Source organism: Alosa pseudoharengus, unplaced genomic scaffold, assembly GCF_046254945.1.
Source record: "Alosa pseudoharengus isolate Yale_2024_CS ecotype anadromous, Long Island Sound unplaced genomic scaffold, YU_APseudo_1.1 YU_APseudo_1.1_scf_21, whole genome shotgun sequence".
Taxonomy (NCBI): Eukaryota; Metazoa; Chordata; class Actinopteri; order Clupeiformes; family Clupeidae; genus Alosa; species Alosa pseudoharengus.
In genome coordinates this window covers 20,030,766-20,057,983 of record NW_027468674.1, presented here as the reverse complement: position 1 = coordinate 20,057,983, position 27,218 = coordinate 20,030,766, and the positions used below count along the sequence as shown (strand labels likewise).

Below are 27,218 nucleotides of genomic sequence, written 5' to 3'. Positions count from 1 at the left end.
CCATATTTAATCATGTAGCCTCGTCGTCAAGGTCTGTTAGCGTGGTTAATGCTAAATCGTGCGCTTCGGAGGAGGGGGATCGCATCAGTCGCTGTAGCGCTCAACAGGTTTTCAAATGGAGTTCACATCCTCTCAGGATGAAGTGATGAAAACATGTTTGCCCTCCATTTGTACCATAATCGTAGACTAGCCTATACTTCCTCATAATATTTTGCCATTGATAGTCTCTGTGCAAAACAGTTGCGCAAAAATATTTCTTTATGAAAAATCCATAATGTTGCGATGAAGTAAATAGGCGTCGTTTTGGTCTCATCCTCACAAACCGGTGCTGCAAATCAAGTGCATTTCCGCTCTTTACGGCTCCACCCAGTAGGCTACAGTGCCGCTTTGTTTTGAAATTTAAGTCAGAGTATGTTGACGTTAACGCCATGAAATAAATATACGTTTCTTAATACTATTACAAACTATACATTGACGTGCCGTCAGCGTCTAGTGTTACAGGCTTTTACACAAGCGGGTTTTGTGTTTAGACTCCGCCTTCGTACCTGTAAATCTCCCCCGCTGAGTTGCAGTTGACAGGGAATTTCAGCTGGCGTCTGGCGACGCTAGATGAGCAGAAAAAGAACAACAGTTAAAATACATGTAGGCTAGTACTTTACGGATTATTCACGAACGGACTGTGAATCTGGACCGCGTTCCACGGTTAGCAGACAAAATCAGCAGTAGGCTAGGGCTAAACTGAGGTTATCGACAAGGTGGAGTTTGGAAAACGTCTGTTTGACACTACTGTTCTGTTTGATATGTAGGCTAAATGTGAGAGATTCGCGGTCATCAAGCGTGCTGAGCGTTCACAGCAAAGCCTTGGGATTAATTACAAGGAAACTGTAAAATATGAATATTTGAACAATTTGTTTCTCATCTGGAGATTGAACACAGCACACTCGGAACGTTTCGTGAAGGACCTGGTGCGTTTGGAGGTGGAGTGCAAGTGGCGATTTGGACGAAGTTACACTCGGCTGTGCGTCACTGGTTACTCTGGGTACTGATTTGTATAAAGGAGAATTGATGAGACCGTATCGAAGGAAAGGGGTGGCAGCTGAAGCAACATGGCTGAACATGGGTTAGGGGGCGCTGACAGGTGCTCCTCTCAAACCTCTGGATGTTAGTTCTTGAGGATGGCAACCGTTCTGTTGGCACTGGCAATAGTATAATGACTAATTATAAAAGTGGCAATTTTAAGCCGGGGACGTCCTCTATCCATATGTCCAAGATGGACGTGATCATCCCGTATTCGCCCGACGTGCCCTGCGATAATGGTCAGCGCATGTGGTGGGCATTCCTTGCTTCGTCCATGGTCACTTTCTTTGGAGGTTTATTCATCATACTTTTATGGCGAACTCTGAAATACCTGTGGACTGTGTGTTGCCACTGTAACGTCAAAAAGAAGGTAATTTCTGACTTTTATGGTTCCGTCTATTCGAATATGTGCTGTGCTTGAAATGTCACACATCTCCTTTATCATATCTTCTTTCAGTGCACGATTATTTCCACGAAGCGTTTGCATACACATCAGAAACCCTCAAGAAGAAGGGATTTACGGCCATGGGATGACAATTACATCATTCCCATCACACAAGCGCGCACACAACTGTCAAAGTGTGAAAACAGGGCAACATCACTGTCAGACATAGCACAACGAATTATTCTAGAAAGTAGGCTAAGCGTCGTGCGTGGGCGCATTTGCGCGTATAAAGTAAACATATTCGCTCTCCTCCAGATATATAGTTTGGTGTTATACGTTATAGCCAGTTGCTGAATCTCTTTGCTTCTACCACTTGTTGTTCGTATCACCTCTAAAGTTTTTCAAGATGAACATTAACGGAAATATCTAGATTTTCTATGACGTGCGCATTCGCTCTCCAAGGAACATATTCCGCGCATCTGGCCGTGCGTGTACAGTATGTAACATGCATTTTACGACAAGCAGTCATATAGGGCTATGTTGGATTAATACATCTACATAATTTATCAGATTTGACCACGAACACGTTTTGTATTGCAACAATGACATGGTCTCATTAACTTACAAACAATATTCAAAAATGTTATTTACATTTTTGTCAAGCCTTACCACACAAAAATAAACATTAAAGCTGCGCTAATTAACGCTAGTAAAGCGATTTGGGAAGTCGCGAGCTGCAACAATGTTTCCTCCTCTTGGGTTTGACTTCCAGCCAGAGTCAGGAATAGGTCTGCCCGGCCATAGCTTGTCTACACACCCCTCTTGTCAGCTGTTGCTCCTGTTCTGTCCCCTGTCAAACACTGTTCTCTGAATTCTGCGAGACATTGCTGAAAGGTCTCACCGAAGTCAAACGGCTGCTTTACAGTGAGGCATGTGGTTGTTTGTCGCGCTGCGTGCCACTAGTGGAAAGTTCATGCTGTATAGGAGAATATTGTATCTTACACAAACCAGCTTGTTTTCTGCCCGTCTGTGGAGAAACCAACGGAAAGAGAGGATATTTGTGTTACAGGGCAGGACAGTTATCAACAAGTTGATTGCTTTTCCATTAATAATAGTCTATTATGTTCTTGAATGAGGTCTTTTTAGTTTGACAGGTTCATACGTGCCTATTGTTTGCTACCTGTCGGCATCAGATATCCTTACTTTACAGATTTACAGTCCATAAAGATAGCAGGCTATTCTATTCAACGTCCATGAAATGGACTACAGTTCTCAACCTTCAACATCTGCATGAAATATGACAGACGTTGATGCAAACTATTTGCCTATTCAGACACCTTTATGAGGTATGGATAGATGTAGAAAACTGGATAGGCCTGTCAATTTTGTTACTGCTGTGTATTACAGTGAACAATCCCTCTAGCTCTGTCATTTAAAACGAATTGTATGATGACTACGTGGGCATTTTTAGTATGTCCATTTTTAGTAAACAAGTCTTTGGGTTTTATGAGGTCAGGGTACACTTGTTTTTTTCTCTGTATTAAGTGTGAAAGATGTGGAAATAGGAAATGCATTACATTTACGACAGTTGGGTTTGACTTTGACTGATAAAGAAATGTTTGGTTTGCTTCCACAAGTTCAATCTTTTTAAGATAAAGAGGTTTTGCTCAGCTTTAACAAATGAGTCTGTCACAACTTTAGCTCACAATCAGATCGTATTTATATGACGCATGGGATAAAATAAACAAAAAATGCACGTACAGCATTGCAGCTTACTACCAATATCTACATTTTTCCCTCTACAATTTTTAACACTATAAGACAGCTACCAGCTATCACTTCAGCTCAGTTTCCTGAAAGTGGCACACCATTTCAGAGGGATATTCAAGGCCAGATTGCAATGCACACACAGACTCACAAATCCAAACATTTAATTGAAACTGTTACCAAAATGGACTAAGAGGAGATTGCTGTCTTGCAATTGGCATTTCGCTTGAAACAACTCCCTTGGATAAAACTAGAACCGTAAATGAATAGATATTTCTTCCCACATGCACACAGGGTATCTCTGCTTCTCACTGTCAGCTGATGTGACCACTGCTTCCATTGCCAACTGCCAGGGTACTGACCTTCAAAAGCCCTTGGCCTCTACAGTGGGCATGGTTGGCTCTGTGGCATTTTAGCCTTCAAAGAGGCTGGTGCTGGTGGCTTGGCTCTGTTCATGAAGAAAAACTGAGTGTTTACCTCAAAAATGTGTGTGTGTGTGTGTGTGTGTTGGAGGGTATTATTACAGTAGTATGGAATGAGAGGAATAGGCAGGAAGGAAGCCTAAAGGGCGTTTTTGCTTAATTGCATCAGTGGTGATAATTTAATTTACCAGTGTTAGTGAACTATATGTCCAATTGACTTTTTATGTAATTCTGTGACTTTCCTCAAGGTGCAACATATGTGTTGCATCATTGGAAAATATATAATTTTCCAACCCAAGGCCATAATGTAATTATGAAGGCGCTATGGAAAGGGACAAATCTCTACAACATCGAAACTACTGGGCGTTCTGTAAAGCTTTTCTCTTTGAAAACTAAACAAATACAAACTTGATTTTGTAATGCAGAGTGCATTCACATTTGACCATTTAAACATAAAAGCAGAGGATGCTGCATGCTCTGGGTAAGCCATCTGTTGGCCTTTAAGTCCCCTTCAGAGTGTATTCTGGAGAGGTCTGGGCAGGGGTGTGTCTCTCTCTCTCTCTCTCTCACATCCTTGATGAGCCACCCATGAAAAACAAAGCTCTTGAAATCATGACAAATTGGATAATTTTCTGCTACTTCTGCGGTGATGTTGATTACTGCTCAGATAACTGAGTTTGTCAATCAAGTGATCATATACCCATCTGTTTATTTTAAATTGAGCACCACCATCTTTGTGTGTGTGTGTGTGTGTGTGTGTGTGTGCTTGTGGGTGTCGGTGTGTGTGTGCGTGCGTGCATGTATGTTTGTATATGTGATGGTGCAGTGCTGGGTTATCTTCAGGGGATGGCCAGGATTAAGTGGGGTGAGGTTGCATTTAAGACATATTCAGGTCAAACTCCCCATCACAAATGCGATTATTGGTCAGAAGGGAAGGGAGCTGCTCTGTAATTTTGTTTGTCAGCCAGCAAAGGAGGGGATGCCTTACTTTATCAGGTATTTTTAAATAGATATATATAGAGAGGGAGACAGGGATGAATTGGGTATGATGCATAGATGGATCCAAGGAGGAATAGATTCATAGTTTTTTCTAACATTTCTAAGTTTCTATAAACCTTTTCAACTGCATAAACAAACATGTGCATTCCTAAGGCTTTTCCGGTGGCACAGAAAACAACATTAAGGTAACATTGGTAACATTGGGGACAAATAATAAAAAAAGAAGAAACATGTTTTAAAGTCAGTATATTGTAGAGCATTATAAGTCCGATTCATTTTCATTTCAAAGTATCTGCATCGGTTTTGAGCATTTCAACTTGAAATCCTTGAGGAACAGATTGAAAGGGCCTATATGGTTGGCAGCCCAACAAATAGTCAGCCTCTATGTCTAGATGCTAGACAAAGGAGTAACATCCAACTAATGTAATGTTAGAAAACAGTAATGGTAATAGATAGATATGACAGTCTAAATGAGTTTGTAGAGCTCCAGTAATGTAATTGAATTCTGAACTACACCCATGCACTGTCAGTCAGTAACTTCAAGACGATCCCATGACTGGTCCACAATTGTCTGACCACAACGTGTTGGGAGGCAGTCCTGAGACATATTAAGACTACACAGCTATGCGTGTGTGTTTCTGTCTGTGAGTGTGTGTGTGTGTGTGTATGTGCCCGTGCGTGTGTGTGTGTTTCTGTCTGTGAGTGTGTGTGTGTATGTGAGAGAGAGAATGAATGATAATTGTTACATAATTGAATTGCTGCATATTTAATCAGATAACTTGGAAAATCTCACTTTATGTCGGTAATGGGTAAGATCTGTTCTAAGATCATCCCTCTCAAGAATATTTGTTACACTGTTTCATGAGCTGACTGGTTTCTGAAGTATCACTATCTATCTGTGGACCTATTAATCACTGAGCATAAATTAAACATTGTCACCATTTGTCATCTTCGCGGTGAGTCATTTCTGCAGTAATTATGCAATCGAGTGGCAACCATCAGCTCAACCCAGCTGCCAAAAAAGAGGAGAGTGAACCAGTCAGGTGGATGGCATGGTTGGGTCTGCTGGTGCTAATGTAACGTGTAGGGGATGAGTGTGGTTAGTTTCTCTTTCTCTGCTCTCTCTCTCTCTCTCTCTCTCTCTCTCTCTACCTTTCTCTCTCCTTGACTTCCATTCATCAGATTTCTCTAGGCCCCGACTCTTTTAAATGCAATTCATGCTGTCGTGTCATTTATTGAAAAACAGTGTAATTCATACTCCCCTTTGAATGCGTCGCTCAGAACCTTTCCAGTGCCCAAGGTTTGTTTTCATTTCCCATGCCTTGATCCATCCATAGGGAACTGGTTTTGTTGTGCCAGCTTAACACAAACCCTGTCCCCAAACAGCAGTGTCTTCAGGGTCCTTTCCCCCCACTTAAATGCAGTGTCATGCACCTATATTGTATATGGATCGGATGTCCCTGTTGCTTGGTAACAGCAGAAGTGTTTCATTAGAAGGCATAATCTCACTTATGCAATTGTCTGGGCTATTCAGCACATCCCCCCAGCACCCCCCCCCCCCCCAACCACCTCATCGACGATCTTGAGAAACAGAAAGGGGGGGGGGGTCTTATCTCTTATCAATTAAATTCATTATTGATCTTTATTTTTCCATCGAACTTCACATGTGAAAAGCATAAGCGTGTGCATTGCCCACACAGCACAAACATTCAACATACCACATCCCCGTTATCTTTCTTAGATGGGAGTTGATGAGCTGCAACAGCAACCTCTCAAACAAACAACCAACATATCATTACAAATGCACATTTCCCACTTGTTGTTATAGTAGTAGTATTGTTGTTGTTATTATTGTTGTTTAGAAAGACTACGCTCTCATTGTCCAGGCTGCACGTTTTTGTGTCATTGATTTTTTTTTGTTGCAACAATCGGGCTCCGCCCTTTCCTGCCCCTTTGAAGGCCATTGCGATGCCCTCTGGTCACAGCCGAGCGCTAAAGTGATAATACGAAGCGGCTGTTCTCTGGGTTCGTGTCTGGATTAATGGCCGCTGTTATCTGCTGAAGAGGCGCAGGTGAGACCTCGATAAACAGCAGAAGGGCAAAGCAACGCACAACCTTCGCAGCTCAGGTGGGGGCTCCGTGTTCCCCCTTGGTTTAGCTCTAATGCCCAATCACCATATTGGATGTGGACTGGACACACAGCGGCATAATTGCTTTGCAAATTAACTTTTTATTTCTCCTCCTCCTCCTCTTCCTCCTTTACTGCTGCCTTTGCTGTATGTAATGGATCCCTCGGTCCCTTGTTGAGTATAGGGCAGTAGATAGATAGATAGATAGATAGATACTTTATTGATTCCTAGGGGAAATTCAAGAATGTAAGTCAATAATGAAGAACCATCATAGTAATAGATTGAAAAGTTATAATAAAGCTACAGTCTCTACTGAGTAAAAAGTCAATTAAGATCAGTGTGTGTGTGTGTGTGTGTGTGTGTGTGTGTGTGTGTGTGGGCAGTAGTGCTTTTTGGTCGAAAGGGCTTGACAGTATTCTTCCTCTTTTGCTGCCACTATTACTGTTTAGTGTCCAGACTGTCTGGTTGAGGGATCATGCACAAACAAAAAACACACACACACACACACACACACACATTCTAAATGACACTGAATAAGATTTAACATGATGAATGAATGCCCACAGACTACTAAAGAGGCCTTTGCGTTTGTAAAGAAGCTTATGGTACTGCTGTTGTCTGATATTAATGTCATGCTTTTCATAAAGCTGTTTTAATATGTGATTAGATGTGACGGTCATCAGGCCAGTCTTTTAGATAGGCTGTTCTTCATACATACCAGTCTTAACCACTACCATTAGCTGATTTATTCCGGCTTTCTGTGGTTGGAGAGGTTAGTCGACTGAATTTAAATGCCAGCTTGGAGAGCGATGTGTCATTTCAGCTTGGATGGATTGATTGTAAAGAGGCGCCCTTCAAAGCATCACAATCCACGTTTCAAGCACGAATAGCAAACCATCAAAATATTGACGTTTAAATAGTCATCCTTACCTTTTCAAAGCCTTCTAATGAAATGGTTATCATAAAGCTTTGTGCAGATAACACAGGGGTGTGGATATCACTGGAAGCCCCAGGCATTTTAATGGAGACAGTTGTGCTAAGATGTGATTATGTTTGGATCTATGATATTACAGAGAGTGCAATAGATTGGATTTCTTAATAGAAATCACATGGCCATTATCTTAAGGGTTGTAATCGTTTGTGCAATCCTGCAGCCCAAGCGCTATATAATCCTAACTACCTGTTGCTATCGAAATCTAAGATTATTATTAAGATTTCTGTAACTTCTCTCTCTCAGTTTATCTTCACCTCCATCCTCTGTTCCATCCTCGTCGTATTTAGTCTTGATTTCGTCCTTATGCCCGAGGGCTTTGCTGATCATTAAGGCAGCTGATACAGTATGTGCTCCTGCCCTATTAGACAGATGGAGTGCTGCAATCAGTCTTACCTATGACTGTCAGGGTATGATTGAAATCTCTGTATTTACTGATCAACTTCAAATCACCCCTCATCAGTCGCGTTCTCTCTCATCAGGCCAAAGCCAGGGGATTGTTTTAATGGGGATTTGTGTATAGCAAAGTATACTGGAGGCAAAGCTGTTGATGTTGGAATATGCCCGTGACATATAGCCTAGAATCACACACAACAAAAGCACAACATGCGTCTCTCCTTTTGGTTCTACATTTGCATGTATTCATTTAGCAGACACTGTTGTCCAAAGTGACTTACATTACAAGGGCATTGTTACATTGTCCCCAGAGCAACTCAGTGTTAAGTGCCTTGCTCAAGGGCACTACGGTGGAAGCTGGGATTTGAACCCACAACTTTCAAGCTACTGCACGCTAGCCCAGCTCCTTAATCACTACACTACCACCGCAACCATCACTCCCATCACTTCTCTCTCATCAGCGTCCTTATGGCTGGGGCTCCATCCTCGTGTTGGCGCTCAACAGCCTGAATACCTGCCTCCCGTGTCTCTCTCCATCACCCTTTGGCTGTGTCCGTTTAGCGCCCGTAATAATAATTGCAGCCTCTCCGAGGCGAGCGCTGAGGGAGATGAAATATGAACGTGGTAATAAGTAGCCCCAAGCACTTCACTGTGAGGCGGGCTGCAGCAATTAACCAAATGGCCTCGCGCTCCAATCAGAGATATCTGGAAACCCCCAGAGTTGAGCTGAGACCAAGATGAGAAGACTTGTTTTGGGACGGGGGTGTTGGGGAGTGTGTGTATGTATGTGTGTGTGTGTGGAGAGAGATATTACAGGCAATATGATAAAAAATAATGCATGGCAACGTGCCACGCTAGAATAAGGCTTCTCATTAATTTCTCAGTACAGTGTAATTGACCCTGTGTGTGTGTGTGTGTGTGTGTGGGGGGGGGGTGTTAGGGAGTGTGTGTGTGTGTGGGGAGGGGGGTGTTGGGGAGTGTGTGTGTCCGTGTGTGTGTGTGTGTGTTGGGGGGGGTCTTAAGAAGGCAACAGGGGGAAGAGAGTTGAAAAATGAAACCTCTAGGGCCTCATTTAATACCCAGAGCCCTGTATATGGAAACAGTCTTCAGGAGCAAGCGCAGCATGAGCGAGAGAGGGCTGGTCAGGTGTAATTGCTGGATTTTTGCTAATGAACATGGGCCAATGGTTAATGAGTGCTAACACAGGGGTTTCTTCACAAAGTCTTTTCTTTTGCCTTCACAATGATTATGTAAAATGGAGAAAAAAGACAAAACACGGGGGCATACTTTTGTAATGTAGCTGTCACCACAACACAAAGGGACAGTTTCCTCTCCATGGGTTAGGCCTGGTCCTGGACTGAAAGAGAACTTCAATAGAGATTCCCATTGAAAAACACATTTAGTCTAGGACTAGTCTTAGACCATCTATGGGAAACCAGCCCAAAGTGTAATGGTTTAACACTTCTATAGCTACTGTAAGTGTAGCTTAACACTTCTATAGCTACTGTAACTGTAGCTTAACACTTCTATAGCTACTGTAAGTGTAGCTTCTATAGCTACACTTCTATAATTATTCCTCCCATTTCCTGGTTTGGTGGAGTCTCACTTAAAGGTCTGGCCCTCTCTTCTAAAAAGATCGATGTCTCGCAGATTTACAGTGGAGACTGGAATAGCTTTTCATGGAAACCTCATGAAATGACAGAGCAAGTGTTTCAATAATGCAAAGACCTGCCAGGATTCTCACTGACCGCAAGCTTTATCTTCGCTCTTAATGGGTTTGTTGAAATAAATTATTCCATGTGTCTATTTATAACAAGAAATAGAGGAAATTTTAATTAGACAGATTTATTAAAAAGCATCGGTTTAAAAAAAAAAAAGTTCCCAGCCACTTGTTCATAAAATCGGTGCATATCGCTCAACTTGCAGCCCTTTGCATATCCACAGGTGTTTGAACACAAAGAGTGTAGCGTGATGACTTAGCTGAAAACAAACATAAGGAATCCGGACATTATTTATTTATCTGTTTAACAATATTTGTCATATTATCTAACTTTACTTGTATCAGAGAGGGTTGAAGCGGATCTTTGCTTGTATCTAACTAATTAATTCTTTATTTACTCTATTACTATTAATATTTTCTTTGTAGTCAAGTCACTTTTATTTATATAGTGCTTTTATATGCAGTGCACAGAGTGCAACCCAAAGTGCTCCACACACAAGACATTAGATGCCGGATGGAGAAACAATTTTACAAACAATAAAATAAAATAAACAATAAATAAACAAACTAAAAACGTAATGTTGCCCCTTAACCCTGTTTGTAGGCTAATTGACTACTTTAAACTGTTAATTTTAATAATAATGTTTATTGTCATTATTGTGTTCTGATTTGGACTAAACCTCTGCTAAGAACCATAACCATAATATGTGTGTATCATTTGAGAAGCTGACACTCATGGTCATAATACACACATAAATATGACATTCATTTGCACCAGAAACACACAGAAAAAAAGGTGAATACTTACCTTTTTGATGACACCCCACCCGCCTTTGATTCATAAAGAAAGCCACTCAGGATTAATTGGTCCTGGGGATGTCTGCCATCACCACTGGCTATTTATCTTTGAACTTTGCCACAGTTTAAATAAAATATTTATAAGGGGAGCCTTTTTCAGGGGGACTGTTTTAGACACGATCATTAGTCGTGACAGGACAGCTGTGTAGAGCCAATTAAGCATTCTTCATGAGCTCCAAACCATTTCCTCAAGTCTCTTTCATGCCTCCTCTTCCTCCCTCTCTCTCTCTCTCTCTCTCTCTCTCTCTCTCTCTCTCTCTCTCTCTCTCTCTCTCTCCCACCATTTTTCTTCACTTCTGCACCATGAACGCATCTAATAGGTGTGTTTTCTGGAGATCTGTGTGCATCTTGCCGCCGTAGCTTGGCTCTGTGATTGTGATTGTTCTCTCAGTAGTGTTGTGTGTCCTTCTTCACGTGGACTCAGCAGGATTTCACACACTCAGCAGCTGCGCACCACCAGAAAACTGTTGGGCCTTTCCCATCAACAGAGAGCCGGCTCCGCTCTGGTTCACACTGCATATGGAGAACCGTTCTGAGCATTTCTACAAAAAATAAATCAGTTCGGAAACCTTAAAAAGTTGGTTTCGGAGTTGGCACCAAAAAAAAAAAAAAAAAAAACTGTTGATTTTTCCCTGTGAATCAGAATGGGCATGCCCTTCTACAGGTCAGATATGAGCACAGCACCCTCTGTTGATGACTCACTCTTGTCTTTCTTCAAAACTGGTAGAAATGCAGGTTAGTTCACTAGATAGCAGCAAGATTGAAAAATTCTGAACGGAACCGGTTCCAGAACCAGTCCTCTGTTTCTGGAATCCTAGGCCTATGGATTAGTGTAAGTTCTGTGTAAGGTGTAAGTTAACCTCCTATAAGCCTCCTAAAAGAAGAACCTTGTAGCTTTGTTTTTCTTAGTGAATGAAGCTGTGGGGCTCCTCTATAAGGAAGTTTACTTTCCCAGGTAAACCCACTTCCTAGAAATGCCCTCCAGATGTCTTCATCTTGTTATGCTAGCCATGACCATTTGTTTGTTGACAGACAGACATATTTTTCTTACCTGGCTGCCAGCATCGCTGCTGTCTGTGAAATTAGGGTTAGCACCAACCTGGCAACGCCTGCCCTGCTTCAATGAGCTTTGAGGCTCTCTCTGTTATTTAACTGACTCTGTAACACGTCCAGTTCCAGAGGTAGAATGTTGGACTCATGTTTTTTTTTTTTTTTTCATGAATCGCTTTCCAACCGGCTTGCACCAGTGTGCCACAAGACTTTTGGATAGCTTAACCCATCACATTGTCACAGTCGGGTGCCTTGACAAGCGTTGCATCTCAAGAGAATGTCAAGAGGTAGATTTGGCACTCATGAAGAAGCAAACCATTTGCACATTATACTGCAACGTGAGCAATGGACTGTGATTTGGTCCTCTCTCCACGCAAGACCTGCATGCCTTGCACATTGAACTAGAAAAATGAGGCAGCAAACTGTGACAGCGACAAGTTGTTGTATTTTTTCCCTCCCTGAGGATGAGAAAATTAATTAAAATGAAGTAGAGCAAGTCAATAAACTCCTTAAACTGTTTTCACCTTTTCTTTTCAGTTGAGCTTATGCCCTGAATTTCATCATGATTTGTTCAGTTGTAAAGCTCATCATTCTCTCCGCTGGGACTTGTTGGGAGCATGTAGAGAGTGAAGCTGAATCACAAGAGAAGTTGTCAAGTCGTGTGGATATTAAAACTTCTTTTCATTTTAGTTACTGACTATATACATTCCATGTCACCTGGTGAGTCATAATCAGAATCTCTCGCTCACTATAAAACTACATCATGTCATGTCTCTTGTCTTCTTGTACTTATGTTTGGTGGAAGAAAACAAAGCAACAAGGGTAGATCTGCAAAACAGCAAGTATTCGAAAATAGACCAAATCCTTGTTCTACTGTATTTCTGGATGAATGAATAGTGTGAAAATGCCATTTACACCTTTTTCGGTAAATGGGAAACTTCCAAGAGAGTACTTTTGTGTTTCTTTGAGCGCAGTATCAGCGGTTCATGAAATATTGAACCCATACTCAGTTAAATGAAGCAGTTTTCCCCTGAGTCACCACAACCCGTGGTCAGTCTCACCGTCCTCCGCCTCACAGTCCATCTCACCCACCCTACTTTTGTCCCTTTAGCCAATATTGTACTCTGTCTTCACGCCTGATGGTATTTTGTCTTACACGTTACTTCTGCAATCCCTTTTTTCTAGCTCCATTCATCCCTCTTTTGAACTCTCCTCTGCGTTCCTTTCCTTGCTTTGCCCCCAGTGTCCATATATCATCGGCCATCCATCCCCCCCTCCGCCTTGCTTTCTCTCTCCCTTTATCTCAGCCTCTCTGTCATTCTTCCTCTGTGTGTATATACACAGTCACTGTGTGTGTGTGTGTGTGTGTGTGTGTGTGTGTGTGTGTGTGTGTGTGTGTGTGTGTGTGTGTTTACCTGCTCAGCAGGGCGTTCTCTGTGCAGTAGTTGCTGTAAGCCAGGCTGTGTGTGTGTGTGTGTGTGTGTGTGTGTGTGTGTCTCCCTGGTTATGGTTATAAATACCTATCTCCCAGGAATTGGCTAGCTCCCCTGAGTAGCAAAATCTTAAGTCGGCCTAACAGCTGCATTGACGCCAAGCCATACCACCACCAACACCACCCCTGGCATCTTCCTGGAGTTCTGCCTCCACTTCCTCCATCTCCTCCTCCTCCTCCTCTACCACCTCCTCCTCCTCCTCCTCCTCCTGCTCCTGCTCCTGGTGCAGCTACCACTGCTTTAACAATTAGTCCCTGGCTGGTCCATCCTACATTTCAAACAAGGGCCACTATCCCTTTATTCATGCCCGTGTTCTGCCAGCGTCGGCTAATCGGGCTATTAGGTGCAGTCTCGTATTAAATTCATTATCTCCCACTGCAGTGGAGTAGGCTGCACTCACCTAGCCAAGAGTGGCATTCCCGCAACGAGTGGTATTCTGCACGAGCAATTACGGGACTTGATTTCCTTCATGCATTCATTCAAAGCCATGTAGGGGTGATTATAGTAGGACACCTGATTTTAATGCTGAAGAGGACTTAGCGTTTAGGGCTCGCTAAATTGCTGCACTGGCTGTAATGTTGTGGCAACAGTAGCTAGGTTTTTTTTCCGCATAGTTTCCCAGCAATCCTTTACAAAACTGATTAAAATCATCTGGGAGAGGGGGAGAGAGGGCATGGATTAAGGATGTCGATGAGTGGATGGTGGAGGATGCGAACCCAGCAGTGGGTGGTACAGACAGACCTCCTTATGTTATTTCTGATTCCGTGGCACTGGGTCTAGGCGTGAAGTGAAGTCCTATCTCTAGTGCTTTCTATGCCTAGAGTTTGCATTCTAGTACTGAATGCAAACTTGTTTATCTGATCTTGTGGTGTGGTACGTGTGAATTGGGGAAGTGAAGTCCTATCTCTAGTGCTTTCTTTGACAAGAGTTTGCATTCTAGTGCTGAATGCAAACTTGTTTATCTGATCTTGTGGTGTTGGCAAGTTCAGAGGGTTATGTCAGTAGGTGAGAACATTCATTAAACATTTCTACCTTTTTATCCATAAGGGTTTTTATTTTTATATATATATATATATATATATATATATATATATATATATATATATATATATATATATATATATATAATTTTTAGGGCTGTCAAAATAACTGATTCATTTCGATTAATTAATTTGAGAAAAAATAACTGATTAAAAAAATTAGTGCAGATTAATCGATTCCGTATGACCTTTGACCCCTAACCTTTCTAGTCAGTAAAAATTAGACTGTAAAATTAAGGAGAGAGAAGAAAACGTGCTGCCTGGATCATTGATTGGAACATTTACTTTTAAAAAACGGCCTGATGGTGTTGATAAAAAATAAAGTGTTGAAAATAAAGTCCTGCAATGAAATGCCTTGTATGTGAAAAAAAAAACTTCTTCCCGAAGCACTTTTGAATTTATTTCCTCAGCATATTAGGTCATATCATAGATTATTATGGCAATTATTTAAACAGTGAAAATAATAATAAAAGAGTTTTTGAACTTTAATGTCACTAATGCTGATTATTCAATGATTCATTTGAATTTAAATATTTAAAATACTTTCACAGCAAAAATGATATATGCGATTAATTTAGATTAATTAATCACAGAGTATGTAATTAATTAGATTATTTTTTTTAATTGATTGACAGCCCTAATAATTTTGTGAACCACAGTTGTGAAATTAAACAAATGTGTTAGCCAACTCCAAGACTGCCAGCATTGTGGGAAAAGTCATTGGTCAGTCCATGCCAGCCCCCCATCTAAATCTGTCAATCTGGGCCCGCCCTGAACGCCCCCTCAACCCTTTCTCAAAGCCTATCTGCCACTGTACAGCAGGCAGCCTCCCGGTTGATGCAACAGCTCTGTCAGTATTGTTATGCCGAGCATTCACCCGTCCAGTGACTGTGTTGAAACTTTAATACTGTTTTGCCATGTCAGGCATAAAAATAATGTGCACTGTATGCCTAGGCATGCTTGTTATGAGGCCAGACCTTCGTCACAGCTCAACTGAGCCTAAGAGAGGGTGGGTCGTCTTCTCGTGGTAAATGCAAAAATGGATCTGTCGAAGACAGATTTTTAGTATTGCTCTACTGGGCAATGTATCTTTCCACTGAGCTACAGTAGTTAGTTTTTTTGTGTTGGATGTTATGGACAGTGTTGATGAATTAAATGAATATTAGGTTTTCAAAGCAAATAAGAGGCATTCGACTAATCAAAGCCTCAGTCTTCATCCAAAGTGTGTTGTCGTCTTTGTCATTGTTGGCCATACAACTGCAACAGTGTCAGATTGACACGTTGAAAGTTCTAATAAAAGTCTGGATCTAGGGTTACACACCACACCCCAACCCCTCTTGCTGCCCGTGTCATCACTGTGATGCACCCACCCAGCATGGTACTCTCTATAGAACTGTGACGCACACTTTGTGTCACCATGGCTTTCGCAATGTGCTGGGTCACGCCCATTCATAGAGAGGCTGGTCAATAATCAGTGATTTATGGGAGGACGGGTTCCCAACACATGCTACATACTTACTCCCGCATGCCAGGAGTTCTTTGAAGCAACAGTCACTGACTGGGGTGGTTGGGGTAGGGTTGTGTGTGTGTGTGTGTGTGTGTGTGTGTGTGTGTGTGTGTGAGAGAGAGAATGGTGATGGTTGTGGTGGTGGGGGGGGGGGGTTGCAGAGGGACACACGATAGCTCTCGGCACAGTGCTGGGAGCTACCTTTTGTTGTGCGTCTCCAGTCCTTCCTATGGAGCAGATCAAGGGAAGTGGAAGGGAGGGGAAGGGAGGCGAAGCAGCGCATTCTCGGGAGGAGCTGTGAATATGTGGTGCCCACGCACCGAAGAAGGCGCCGAGCGCTAACACAAAGTGAAATGCTCGAGAAGTTCACCTTCTCCTAGCCTGCAACGACTGCAGTTCTCCTTGACAGCTACTCCCAAGGGCAGTCATTCTTATGCAGCCAACCAGCAAAGTTGAGCGTGCTTTTTAATCTTTTTTACCTGCGGTAAACAACATCAAAACTATGTTTGCAACAGGGGTATTAATCGTGTATGGTTATGATTCAGATAAGAACCAGAATCTAATTTGGAAAGTGCGTGGCACAATGAAATGGTTCCAGAATGAGAGGGTGGAACTGGAACCTTTCTGCGTGGAACATGCCAGACTCTCTGTTCTGTGTGCTTGTTCCCAGCGCTTGGCCCCCTGCCTCTCCCAGTAGACAGCCCACTCACACTTTGATGGTCATGGATACCATGGTGACACACAAATCAGTGGCCATGATATTATGGGTAGTCAATTGTGTGTCACCATTCCAAAAAAAGATAACTGTTCAGAGTTGCATCCATATTCCACTGCATACACAAATCGAACTATAAACACAAGTTCAGAGATACAGTACGTTTGAAAAGTCTTGATTTTCAAGGATCTTGTGCTTTGCTCAGGAATGTTTTACTGTGAGTTTCTTAAGCTCTTTGTGTAGATTTCAGACTCTCCTTGGACTTTATAATTGCATCTGCAGTGCAGTGCCTGTACAAAATGTTCCCTTGCCTGTAAAATGCTGCATTCATTTGACCTCAACAATATACAGTTGATTATAAGTTTTGCCATGTCATGCCAGTTTTTGTGGCTATAGGCACACTGCTTCTGGCATCGGTAATCATATTTTTGAGTTCAAGAGCCACAGAATATTGTCTTTTAATGGTATCTTAACCAGTGAATGTCCAGCCACACTCGATATTGCACCACTAGGGTAGCAATACACCAGACCAATTGTTCAAGAGATGTTCAAAGAACAGACAGACAGACAGACAGACAGACAGACAGACAAACACACAGACACACAGACACACACACACACACACACACACACACACACACACACACACACACACTCACTCAAACCGATTTCTTTCTTTATAGATAGATGCAATCTCAGCATCCTATATTGGAGAGTTTATTTATGTCCGCTGAGTTTATTTGACTGTTGCTTTTCCCCAGTTTGTCTACACATGTGGTTATATTTGTGCCACTAAAAGTCAGTTGGTCCTCCTGTGCAGCCAGTGTGCTGTTTAGCACAGCGCCACATATTACGAGACATTCAGCTATAAAAGTAGACAGGTGGCTATAATTCACTTACTATTTTCCCTCTCTCTCTCTCTCTCTCTTTCTCTCTGTCTCTCTCTCTCTCTCTCTCTGTCTTTCTCTCTCTCTCTGTCTCTCTCTCTCTCTCTCTTGCTCTCTGATATGCCAGGATGTTCAGAGAGTCAGCAACCCCACAGTTGTCGTCGGTGCAGACGGCGTGGTCAAGACCGATGACGCCGTGGTGGCTGCCAGCGAGGTGGGCTGGATGACCTCAGTCAAAGACTGGGCAGGGGTCATGATCTCGGCGCAGACGCTCACCGGACGAGTCCTGGTAAGTTACACTCACAAAACCGCCCCCCCCCACACACACACACACACACACACACACATACACACACACACGCAACCCAACTCCCCCCCAACTACCCCCAGTGCACAGGCCAAGGCGTCTTCATTTGCAGCCCCACACAAGGGAGTGTCCAGGCTGACCCCCTGGCATCGTGTCCTTGCCCGTAGGCTGGAACTGCGAAGGCCACACCACGGTATCACAATTACCACAGAGCGCTGTTTGTGTACCTCACCAAGGTCACAAGTTCAATTCCCATGCCGGAGACCAGCGTGTTGATAAAAGCAGGCCTTCACCACCGCTGTAAGACACACTGGGGCCAATGGGCTTACTGAGTGATTCAATGTAAACGTCTAAATATGGAAAGGCGACGTCACGGGTCGTTTAAGCCTGTCTTTCAGCATGTCACAGCTGTGTCTGTCTTTGGGTGTCTTACAAAACAAATTCACTCGGATGACAGCTTGGCTTGGTCTGTGTTGTTTGAATAGCCTTAGCAAATGTCACTTTCGAAACTCATACAGATCACTTACTCCCTCTTACTGTGAGGCCACTCTAACCCTCCGCCTCATTCTGTGTCTCGTTTTGGCAGCGCCGTCCGAGCAAGTGGCTTACTGTATGATTTTGGCCGGTAATTATGTCAGATGGCCACTCGCCCAAAGTGGAGGTTTAACGAAGCACGACTGATATTTACAGATATTTATAACTGGTGTAACGTTCTGAGTCTTAATAGCGCACTCTAGTCCTCTTTGGCATATGGTATGCCATTGGATCTGCCAAAACTGTTGCACCTCTGAAGTATGAGAGAGGTTAGTCATGCCAGTGATTATGAGACATCCATCCATCCATCCAGACATCATAAGCATCATAACTTCATCTGGTTTTAGGAATTGGCTGGGATTTTCGCCATTGAGTGCATATATTATTCAACATGACATAAGCTTTTGCAGGGCAGCTGCATGCAGCGTGGTGAGATTTGCATACACGCTCGCCGATACATGTTTCCACCCCATCCCGCCCCCCTGTTAACCTCATTAGATTGTGTGCTGGGATTAAGTGAAGATTTATCAGCGTGAGATTAGGATGACCTCATCACTCTGCCCATCCATCCACCCGTTCGTCCATCCGCTCTCGCCCACAGCCCGACCCGGCGTGGCCGAGCGGTCTTAGGGGTCGGCCTTTCTGCAGGCGCTGCCAGACACGTCCCACCCACCGAAAATGGGATTGTTTTCCTTCCCTGGCGCATCGCCTTTGACAGGAAAATAAATCGTCCAGTGCCCTCCCGCATGAGTTGGACATCTGATAGCAAAACAATGGTCTGACAGAACTAGCCTTTCAGCTCTTAAGCCTGGTTTATGCTCCCTTTTCATATGTAAATGGATATGTTCGTTTCAAATGTTGATCCATTTAGTCTGTATTCGTTGAAATGATTGAAATGGTTGAAATGAACGGAGACTGAGAATTTAATGAATCCAGCAGACAATATTTTGTGAAGTGAGCAACACAATTTAAGTGTGTTTTCTGTGTCCATATGTCCGTTATTTTTATTTGTGGGTGTGTGTGTGGTGTGTGTGTGTGTGTGTGTGTGTGTGTGTGTGTGTGTGCATACAGCATATAAGGTTCACTGTCTAGAGAGACACACACATGTATGGTGCTGTACTTTTGGTTTGTTGGCTCCTCTACTTTGTAGATTTTTTTTTTTTTGTGTGTGTGTGTGTGTGTGTGTGTGTGTGTGTGTGTGTGTGTGTGTGTGTGTGTGTGTGTGTGTGTGTGTGTGTGTGTGTGTGTGTGTGTGTGTGTGTGTGTGTGTGTGTGTGTGTGTGTGTGTGAGAGCAGAGAAGGACCACTGTCTTTCCATAATGCCCCTGTGACAACCAATAATGACACACACCACACATATGCACACAGACCCAGATTGACACGATGACACACACACAGACTGACAGACAGACACACAGTCAGACAGACAGACACACACACAGACTGACAGACAGACACACAGTCAGACAGACACACACACACACACAGACACACACACACACACACACAGCCATACACACAGGCATTAATGTTTAGTGAGCCCCGGGTCTGTCGCCATGGCAACAGCAGCTTACCTAAGAGCAGCAGATGTGTATTCTATGTCAGCTTGTTTAGGGGACAAATTAAAGCTTCATATCTGTGGCCATCTGAAAGCACATTTGGGTCTGGGAATAGACACAGACACACAGTAAAGACTCAATGCCCTTATACACGGATCCCACAACACTGGATGCTGGATGGTGAATTGTTTACATTCAACAGCATGAAGCAGGTGTCTGAGTTAGTGGGCCTGTTCGCGTTTGTGTGTGTCTGTGTGTGTGTGTGTGTGTGTGTGTGTGTGTGTGTGAGTGTGTGTGTGTGTGTGTGTGTGTGTGTGTGTGTGTGTGTGTGTGTGTGTGTGTGTGTGTGTGTGTGTGTGTGTGTGTGTGTGTGTGTGTGTGTGTGTGTGCGCGTGTGCGTGTGCGTGTGCGTGTGTGTGTGTGCGTGTGTGTGTGTTGCTCAGTAGGCCTCAGGTCTGTCTTGGTGGTATTTTTCTGGGTCACTTTGACTTTGCAGATTACAGAATATCAAACATCACCCTCGATGTTCGTTGATTTGAGAGAACCCTGCCCCCCTCCCCACACACACACACAGACCCAACATGCAAGCCCCACACTCTCCCATCCCTTAAGCTCTGTCTTTCTATAAAAGCTTATCTCTGCAGACAAACATGTTTCTTTCTCACTGTGTGTGTGTGTGTGTGTGTGTGTGTGTGTGTGTGCACGAGGGTATCTCCCTCCCAGTCTACATCTGTCAGTCTCCGACTCGTTACAGATTCTGTGACATGATAGTGAAAGCGAGTGGGAAACGAGGTTTCCGCAGACAAAAGCACTGCCTATTCATTACTTGCTGACAACCCCCCAAATAAAACATGGTCGCCAGAGCAGGTGGCCGTGGCTATTTTTGCCCATCGCTGAGCCCTTTAAGGGGTTTTTACTGACAATTTAGCAGCCATGCTGTTTGTTGTGTGTGGTTAAGTGTTTTCCAGTGAGCACAGAGGCTCTATCCTCACTTGACATGTTGTGTGTGCTGTTTCAGTAGCAGCAGAGTAGTGAATGATTTGATGTCAATTTTAGACTTTGTTGTGATGTTATAAGAGAGTTGCTTTATTGGAGCTAGCAAGTTCAAAATGGTATATTTCAACACAACTCTTAAGTGTTAAAGTACTGAAAAAAAAAAATGCTTTCTTGACCGCCTGTTGGCCGTGAAACCACTTTTAGTAATTTCAGATACACATGGCCAGTGGCCAATCAGCAACCCAGCCTATTTAACATTACACAACATGACGCAGGATGCAACAGCAATGCACAGTTGGCTGGCGGCAGTCGCAAACGTGCCACATGTTTTACCTAGGTTACGTAACGGCCCAACTTCACAGTGCCACATGCACTGGCAGTAGCTTGAATGTTTCAGCAATATAGGCACACTCACTCAAGTACTTTGGGTGCGAGTTAAAATGTCAATCTAGAAGTGGAGGAAACCGCACTCTCTTGTGTGTTACTTTAAAAAGGATTTATTGCACCATGCCCTTGACTACAGACTTTTTTCCTCCACTTCTAGTAGCTTGAATGCCCTACCAAAACAACAAAAAGCAAAATCACCAACAGAGAAACCATCATTCATAAAATAAATCAGCATCACCAGCCTTGGTGAACATTTTATTGGGGTTATCAAGCAGGAATGAGATAAACAAGTCAGTGTGCTGATCCAGTCCCAGATCTGACCCCTGCGTTTGCATTCACAGATGAAGGCAATTCCATTTCACGGTATTACTACACAACAACAAAAAGAAAGTGTACACCAGATTATGTGTGAAATAAGGTGAACTTAATTGTTTTCTCTTGCAAAGTTTGCTGCCTGGCATTTTTGCGATGTTGGGGACCAGCCAGAGAACACTTCCAGATTTCTAGTGCTGAAAAAAAAATGCTTTCTGTGCTCCTGCTGCCTGTGAGACCACTTTTAGAGACATGAACAAGTCAGTGTATCTCAGTATATCTGCTGATCCAGTCCCAGATGTGGCCCGGATGAGAGCCGGGTGTGGCCCGGATGAGAGCCCGATGTGGCCCGGATGAGAGCCCCTGCATTGGCTCCTGCCTGGGGAAGAGTCTGCAGCACTGGTCATGCTCTCGACCGTGTCTCTCTGCTGTGAGATATTTCACCGGGGCTATTTAAAGTGGCGCGTATTATTAATTCATCCCCTGCCCACTCCGGACCACAAAGCCTGCTGTCTCGCTGGTGACCTGAAATGCTTTGTCTTGTCGAGCACAAATGGTCCTAAAGAGCAGACTGCTGAGGCAGACTGGCCGAGGTAACTGAGATGATGTGGTCTGGCGAGGTAGAAGGCTCCAGCTCATATCCCCACCGGGAAAGTTTTATTTTATGGCACCATATCTGCCTTCGCCATGTCCTCCTGACTGATACTGGGCTCTCTTATTAAAAATTGTGAATTGGACATATTCTGGCAATAGACATTGTTGTTATTATTCCTGCCGCACTTTGTCTGGGCAGTTTAGATCTATTGCCAGGATGCTAGGGCTGGGCGATATGGACCAAAACTGATATCCCGATATTTTGGGGCTGATTGGCGATATACGATATCGATACGATATTGATATTTCAAACAGAAAGAGCGAAGTGCTTCATATATTTACTCAACACAACAATTATGACAACACAGCCAGTTTTAATTATATTAATTTCAGACTGCTCTAACAGAGCTGTGCAAAAAAGTGTAAACAATAACATAGGCCTACAATAGGCATAGGCTACAGTTGCTCTGATAAAGCTGTGCAAATAACAAAAGGGTCATTCCGTGTGAAATCACCCAATTTCAGCGCAATTTGGCTGGTGACCCTCTCCGAAAAAATCTGAAAAAAATCACAGGTGTTTGTAGACCAAATCCATGCATAGATCTTAAATAGTATATCTGTATACCTAATCGTTGCAAAACTACAGCCCTTTGAAACTTCAAGTCATTTTAAGCATTGTGGTGAACAATCCTTTTTGTTAAACTTCCAGCATTATTAGCTCTTTTGGTATTTCACACACATTAGTGAAACTATGTAAATAGAAGTACATTTTCCTGTTGAATTAAAAAATCCAATCGGATCAGACGTATCTTGTATACTTTCCCCTCTTCAAAGCTCTGAAAATGGCTATAAATTCATAATGTGAAAAAACATCACCTTTGAGGGCTTCTCATTCAAAAAGTATGTGACACAAATTTATCAGATTTTTTTCCTACACATATATGTATTATAAGGTCCTGTCCATGCATTAACTTTGGTTGTTATCATTTTCATATTTTCAGAGCATTTTTTTAAAATTGGGCTTGATTTCCAAAAAGCCTGTTTTCATCTTCTCATTTCACCACGTGGACAGTTAACAGGATTTTTTTTAATTTTACCATATATCATTCTGTATGTGAGGATCTGCCCAAAATTTGGGCTTGTTGCTGAGTTTCTTCATTGAAATAAGATTTTTTTAAAAATATTGTCTATAAATCCATTGAATTTGTACTGGATCTGCAGTACCACTTTGCACCACATGTGGTGCTCTTTTAATACAATGGAAGTCAATGGAAGAGTAAGAGAGTCACTTGTTTGCTGCACATATCCAATCTAAACACACAGTTTATGGTTCATAGTTGAATTGGTCCAAATAATTATTGCAACATGAACAACATACTACTCATACATAAATCTTATTTAGAGAAAATAAACTGATCAAGTAAATTATACACACATAAGACTGACTGGTCATCATACATGCAGCAAGAGGATTTAGCATAATTACCATCTTTGTAATGAGTTTTCTACACCAGCTTCAACCTATCAGTGCCTATGTGAGCACTTTAATAATTTTTAGCCAGCTGGTTAGGCAAAGTCTATATTCATCGTCATATGCTTGGGATGCAGTCCTCTGTGATACATAGACAAAGAGCATCAAGATGGAGATCAGTGCTTTAACAAACAATCAAACAATGGGTTTCTAAAATTCAGTTCATCAAGGTATTTCACTTGATGAAGATGACCATGTGTGTTTCCATCACAAGTATTCATAACAAGGTTTGAGGACTCGTGGATCCAAGAGGCATTTGTAAAAAGATGATAAATCTTTAGTATTGATTTTTCTGCATCTGACCATGCACTGCATTTTAGAAATCCCTTTTTACTTGAACCATATGAACCATAAACTGTGTGTTTAGATTGGATATGTGCAGCAAACAAGTGACTCTCTTACTCTTCCATTGACTTCCATTGTATTAAAAGAGCACTACATGTGGTGCAAAGTGGTACTGCAGATAAAGTACAAATTCAGTGGATTTATAGACAATATTTGTAAAAAATCTTATCTCAATGAAGAAACTCAGCAACAAGCCCAAATTTTGGGCAGATGATCCTCACATACAGAATGATATATGGTAAAATTAAAAAAAATCCTGTTAACTGTCCACGTGGTGAAATGAGAAGATGAAAACAGGCTTTTTGAAAATCAAGCCCAATTTAATAAAAATGCTCTGACAATATGATAATGTTAACAACCAAAGTTAATGCATGGACATGACCTTATAATCCATACATGAGTGGGGAAAAAATCTGATGAATTTGTGTCACATACTTTTTGAATGACAAGCCCTCAAAGGTGGTGATGTTTTTTCACATAATGAATTTATAGCCATTTTCAGAGCTTTGCAGAGGGGAAATTACACAAGATACACCTGATTTGATTGGATTGTTTAATTCAACAGGAAAATGTACTTCTATTCACATAGTTTCACTAATGTGTGTGAAATACCAAAAGAGCCAATAATGTTGGAAGTTGAACAAAAAGGATTGTTCACCACGATGCTTAAAATGACTTGAAACTTCAAAGGGCTGTAGTTTTGGAACCATTAGTGATACAGATATACTATTTAAGATTTATGCATAGGTTTGGTCTACAAACACCTGTGATTTTTTTCAGATTTTTTGGGAGAGGGTGACCTGCCAGCCACTGGGTGATTTGACACGGAATGACCCAAAAGACCAAAAGTTGACCCTGACTGACAACGCAGGCCTACATTGTACTGCACAATGCAATAGGCTATTTTGGGCACAACAATATTGAAAAAAACTGCAGTTTTGTCACACAATGCAGTTTTTTTTACCTGTAATGGTTTGATAGGGCCTAGATGACAAGCAAATGTAGACTATGATGGCCTAGACATGTTGCTATCAACAACAAAAATAGTTTTAAACAATTAGGCTACTTAAACAACGTAACTGAGTCACTCATCAAGAGTGTGATCGACGCTACCGTCGTTTTGTATGCGTTCATTTTTGCATGTTCCGGTTCGTAAGAAAAATCCCTATGCACGATTGAATGGGGTTTCAGGAATCATAAAAAATGATGCCCTAACTGCTCGCGAGTCGCGTGCATATCCTCTTAATAAAATCAGCGTTTAGGTTGTCTCCCTGAGGACTTTAGATCTGCTACTGTCGCTAAACGCAAGCATTTATCAGTGTATTTAAATTAGCTAGGCTATGTACCAAAAATGACATTTTACCGTGAGTCGAAGAGCTGTAGCTGCTAAACAGTGTTGTAACTTAAATCTGCGTGTACAAAACCGCTTGGAGCTCCAGTGGAATTTTGATTTCACAACGAGAATTCTTGGTCTAGCCGTTGATGTGCCGACGGAATAGGCATCAGCACCAACCTCTGATCAAGGTAAACAAAATCTGACTCAGTGTCCGTCATGTTTGAAAGTTTGTAGTGCTGCGAGGGAGAACGTGCACACGCAAGGGGCGCAGAGATACGGCTATCTGAATGGTCTGAACACAGAAGAACAGTGGCTTTGATAAAATGGCCCATTATTTGACATAATACCGGTATTACGATATTGTCTCAACTACATATCGTTTTCAAAAATATATCGGTCATAGTCGTAATACCGATATATCGCCCAGCCCTACAGGATGCTCTATTTTCTCTATTTTAATCCTCTTATTGGTTAGATTCTGTGAAATTTCAGCTAAATATATGTATATACAAATATGTATATTTGTGTGTGTGTGTGTGTGTGTGTGTGTGTGTGTTTGTTTGCTGTGAGTGTCTGTCACATATCTATGTGAATGTGTTTATTTCTGTCTGTGTGTATGTTTGGGGATGTGTTTGTTTGTGCATGTGTTTGTTTGCATCTGGGGTCTGTCTGCGTGTGAATGTGTTTCTTTGCTTACGTTCATTGTGTGCTGTGTTTGCCCATGCACTCGACCTTGCCCGTCCAAGGGCAATCTGTCGGATCACCTGATGCTCCGAGGTCTGGCGGCAGGATGGCAGAACCGGCAGGGCACACAGCTAATGGTTCTGCCACCATAATTACCCCGTTAGCAGACGACTCTGGCCCGGCACTGAGCCAGATCAGGGCCAGATCGGGGCCACGTCTGCCCCAGGGTCTTAATCCGTGTTTTTGGCAACAGATCATAAACAGAAACATTCTGGCACGGAGACTCGAGACTGTTGCTATAGAGAAACCCAAAGATCAGACTCAGAGCAGGAGTGTTATGGCAGCCACAGTGCCCAGTTAGAAGGGGTTTCTTAGTAAGCTCTTTGAACCAAAGCACTGATAAGCTCTCACTCACAGAGCAGAGAGTTTGTTGGTGTACATTTGTGAAAACAGAATTTTTGTTTTAGACAAGTCTGGGGTTTGGTAGTAGGTTCTTCTTCATGTGTAGCCTACACACCACTCATTTTAAGTCTGCAAGTGCTTTATATTTTTGCTAATTGTATAATTATGCTTGGACAATTTACCAGAATCCATTTACTTTTTGTAATACAAAGCATGTCTTGATGTATTAAATTTGAAAGCCTAAATCATCTGCCCATGATATGGTCTGCTGGTTGTGGTCTTGAGTTCCTGAGAGAGTTTTTCATAAAAGCAAGTTTTTAGAGGCTGCAAAATCACACCACCATGTAGAAAACAACAACATCTAATACGTCATGCATATGAGGATACTGTACAGAACATTGTGCTTTCTGATAGGCAGAAAATAATTTAATTAAGCACATACCTGATTACGTACATTAATGTGGATGTGGACCCTTGGCCACAGGTTTTAATCAGGTGCTTCGCTTTTGATTACATAAAGGCCAGCCCTATTGAAATGCTAATCTTAGCAACAAATTAATTATCATTGTATTAGTTTGCCCTGAAGCACTCAGCCCCCCCCTCTCCCTTCTTCCCCCAATTGCCCCTGGCTAAATGTAATGTGATAGTGAGGATGTCACTATGGTAAATGAATGCTCACTGTAAGGTCCATCTGGGAAGAGTTTTAGGGTTTTAAGGGATCACTGAAAGAATTTTAGTAAATCTGAGTGGACAGACCTCTTAGATTGCTGCACCATTTTTGGAAGGGAAGGCAGG

At 42.4% G+C, this 27,218-nt stretch overlaps 1 protein-coding gene across 8 annotated transcripts in view; it reads left to right on the top strand.

Annotated features, from left to right (window-relative positions):
- Positions 1 to 424: 424 nt before the first annotated feature.
- Positions 425 to 27,218, top strand: part of LOC143137783 (calcium-activated potassium channel subunit alpha-1a-like) — a 102,260-nt gene continuing 75,466 nt past the window's right edge. For all 8 annotated transcript variants that reach the window (XM_076298103.1, XM_076298102.1, XM_076298101.1 and 5 more), the window contains exons 1-2: positions 425 to 1,447; positions 17,564 to 17,725. In XM_076298103.1, coding sequence (XP_076154218.1) covers positions 1,160 to 1,447; positions 17,564 to 17,725 — 450 coding nt within the window. In that variant the 5' untranslated portion in view covers positions 425 to 1,159. The remainder of the gene's footprint in view (positions 1,448 to 17,563; positions 17,726 to 27,218) is intronic.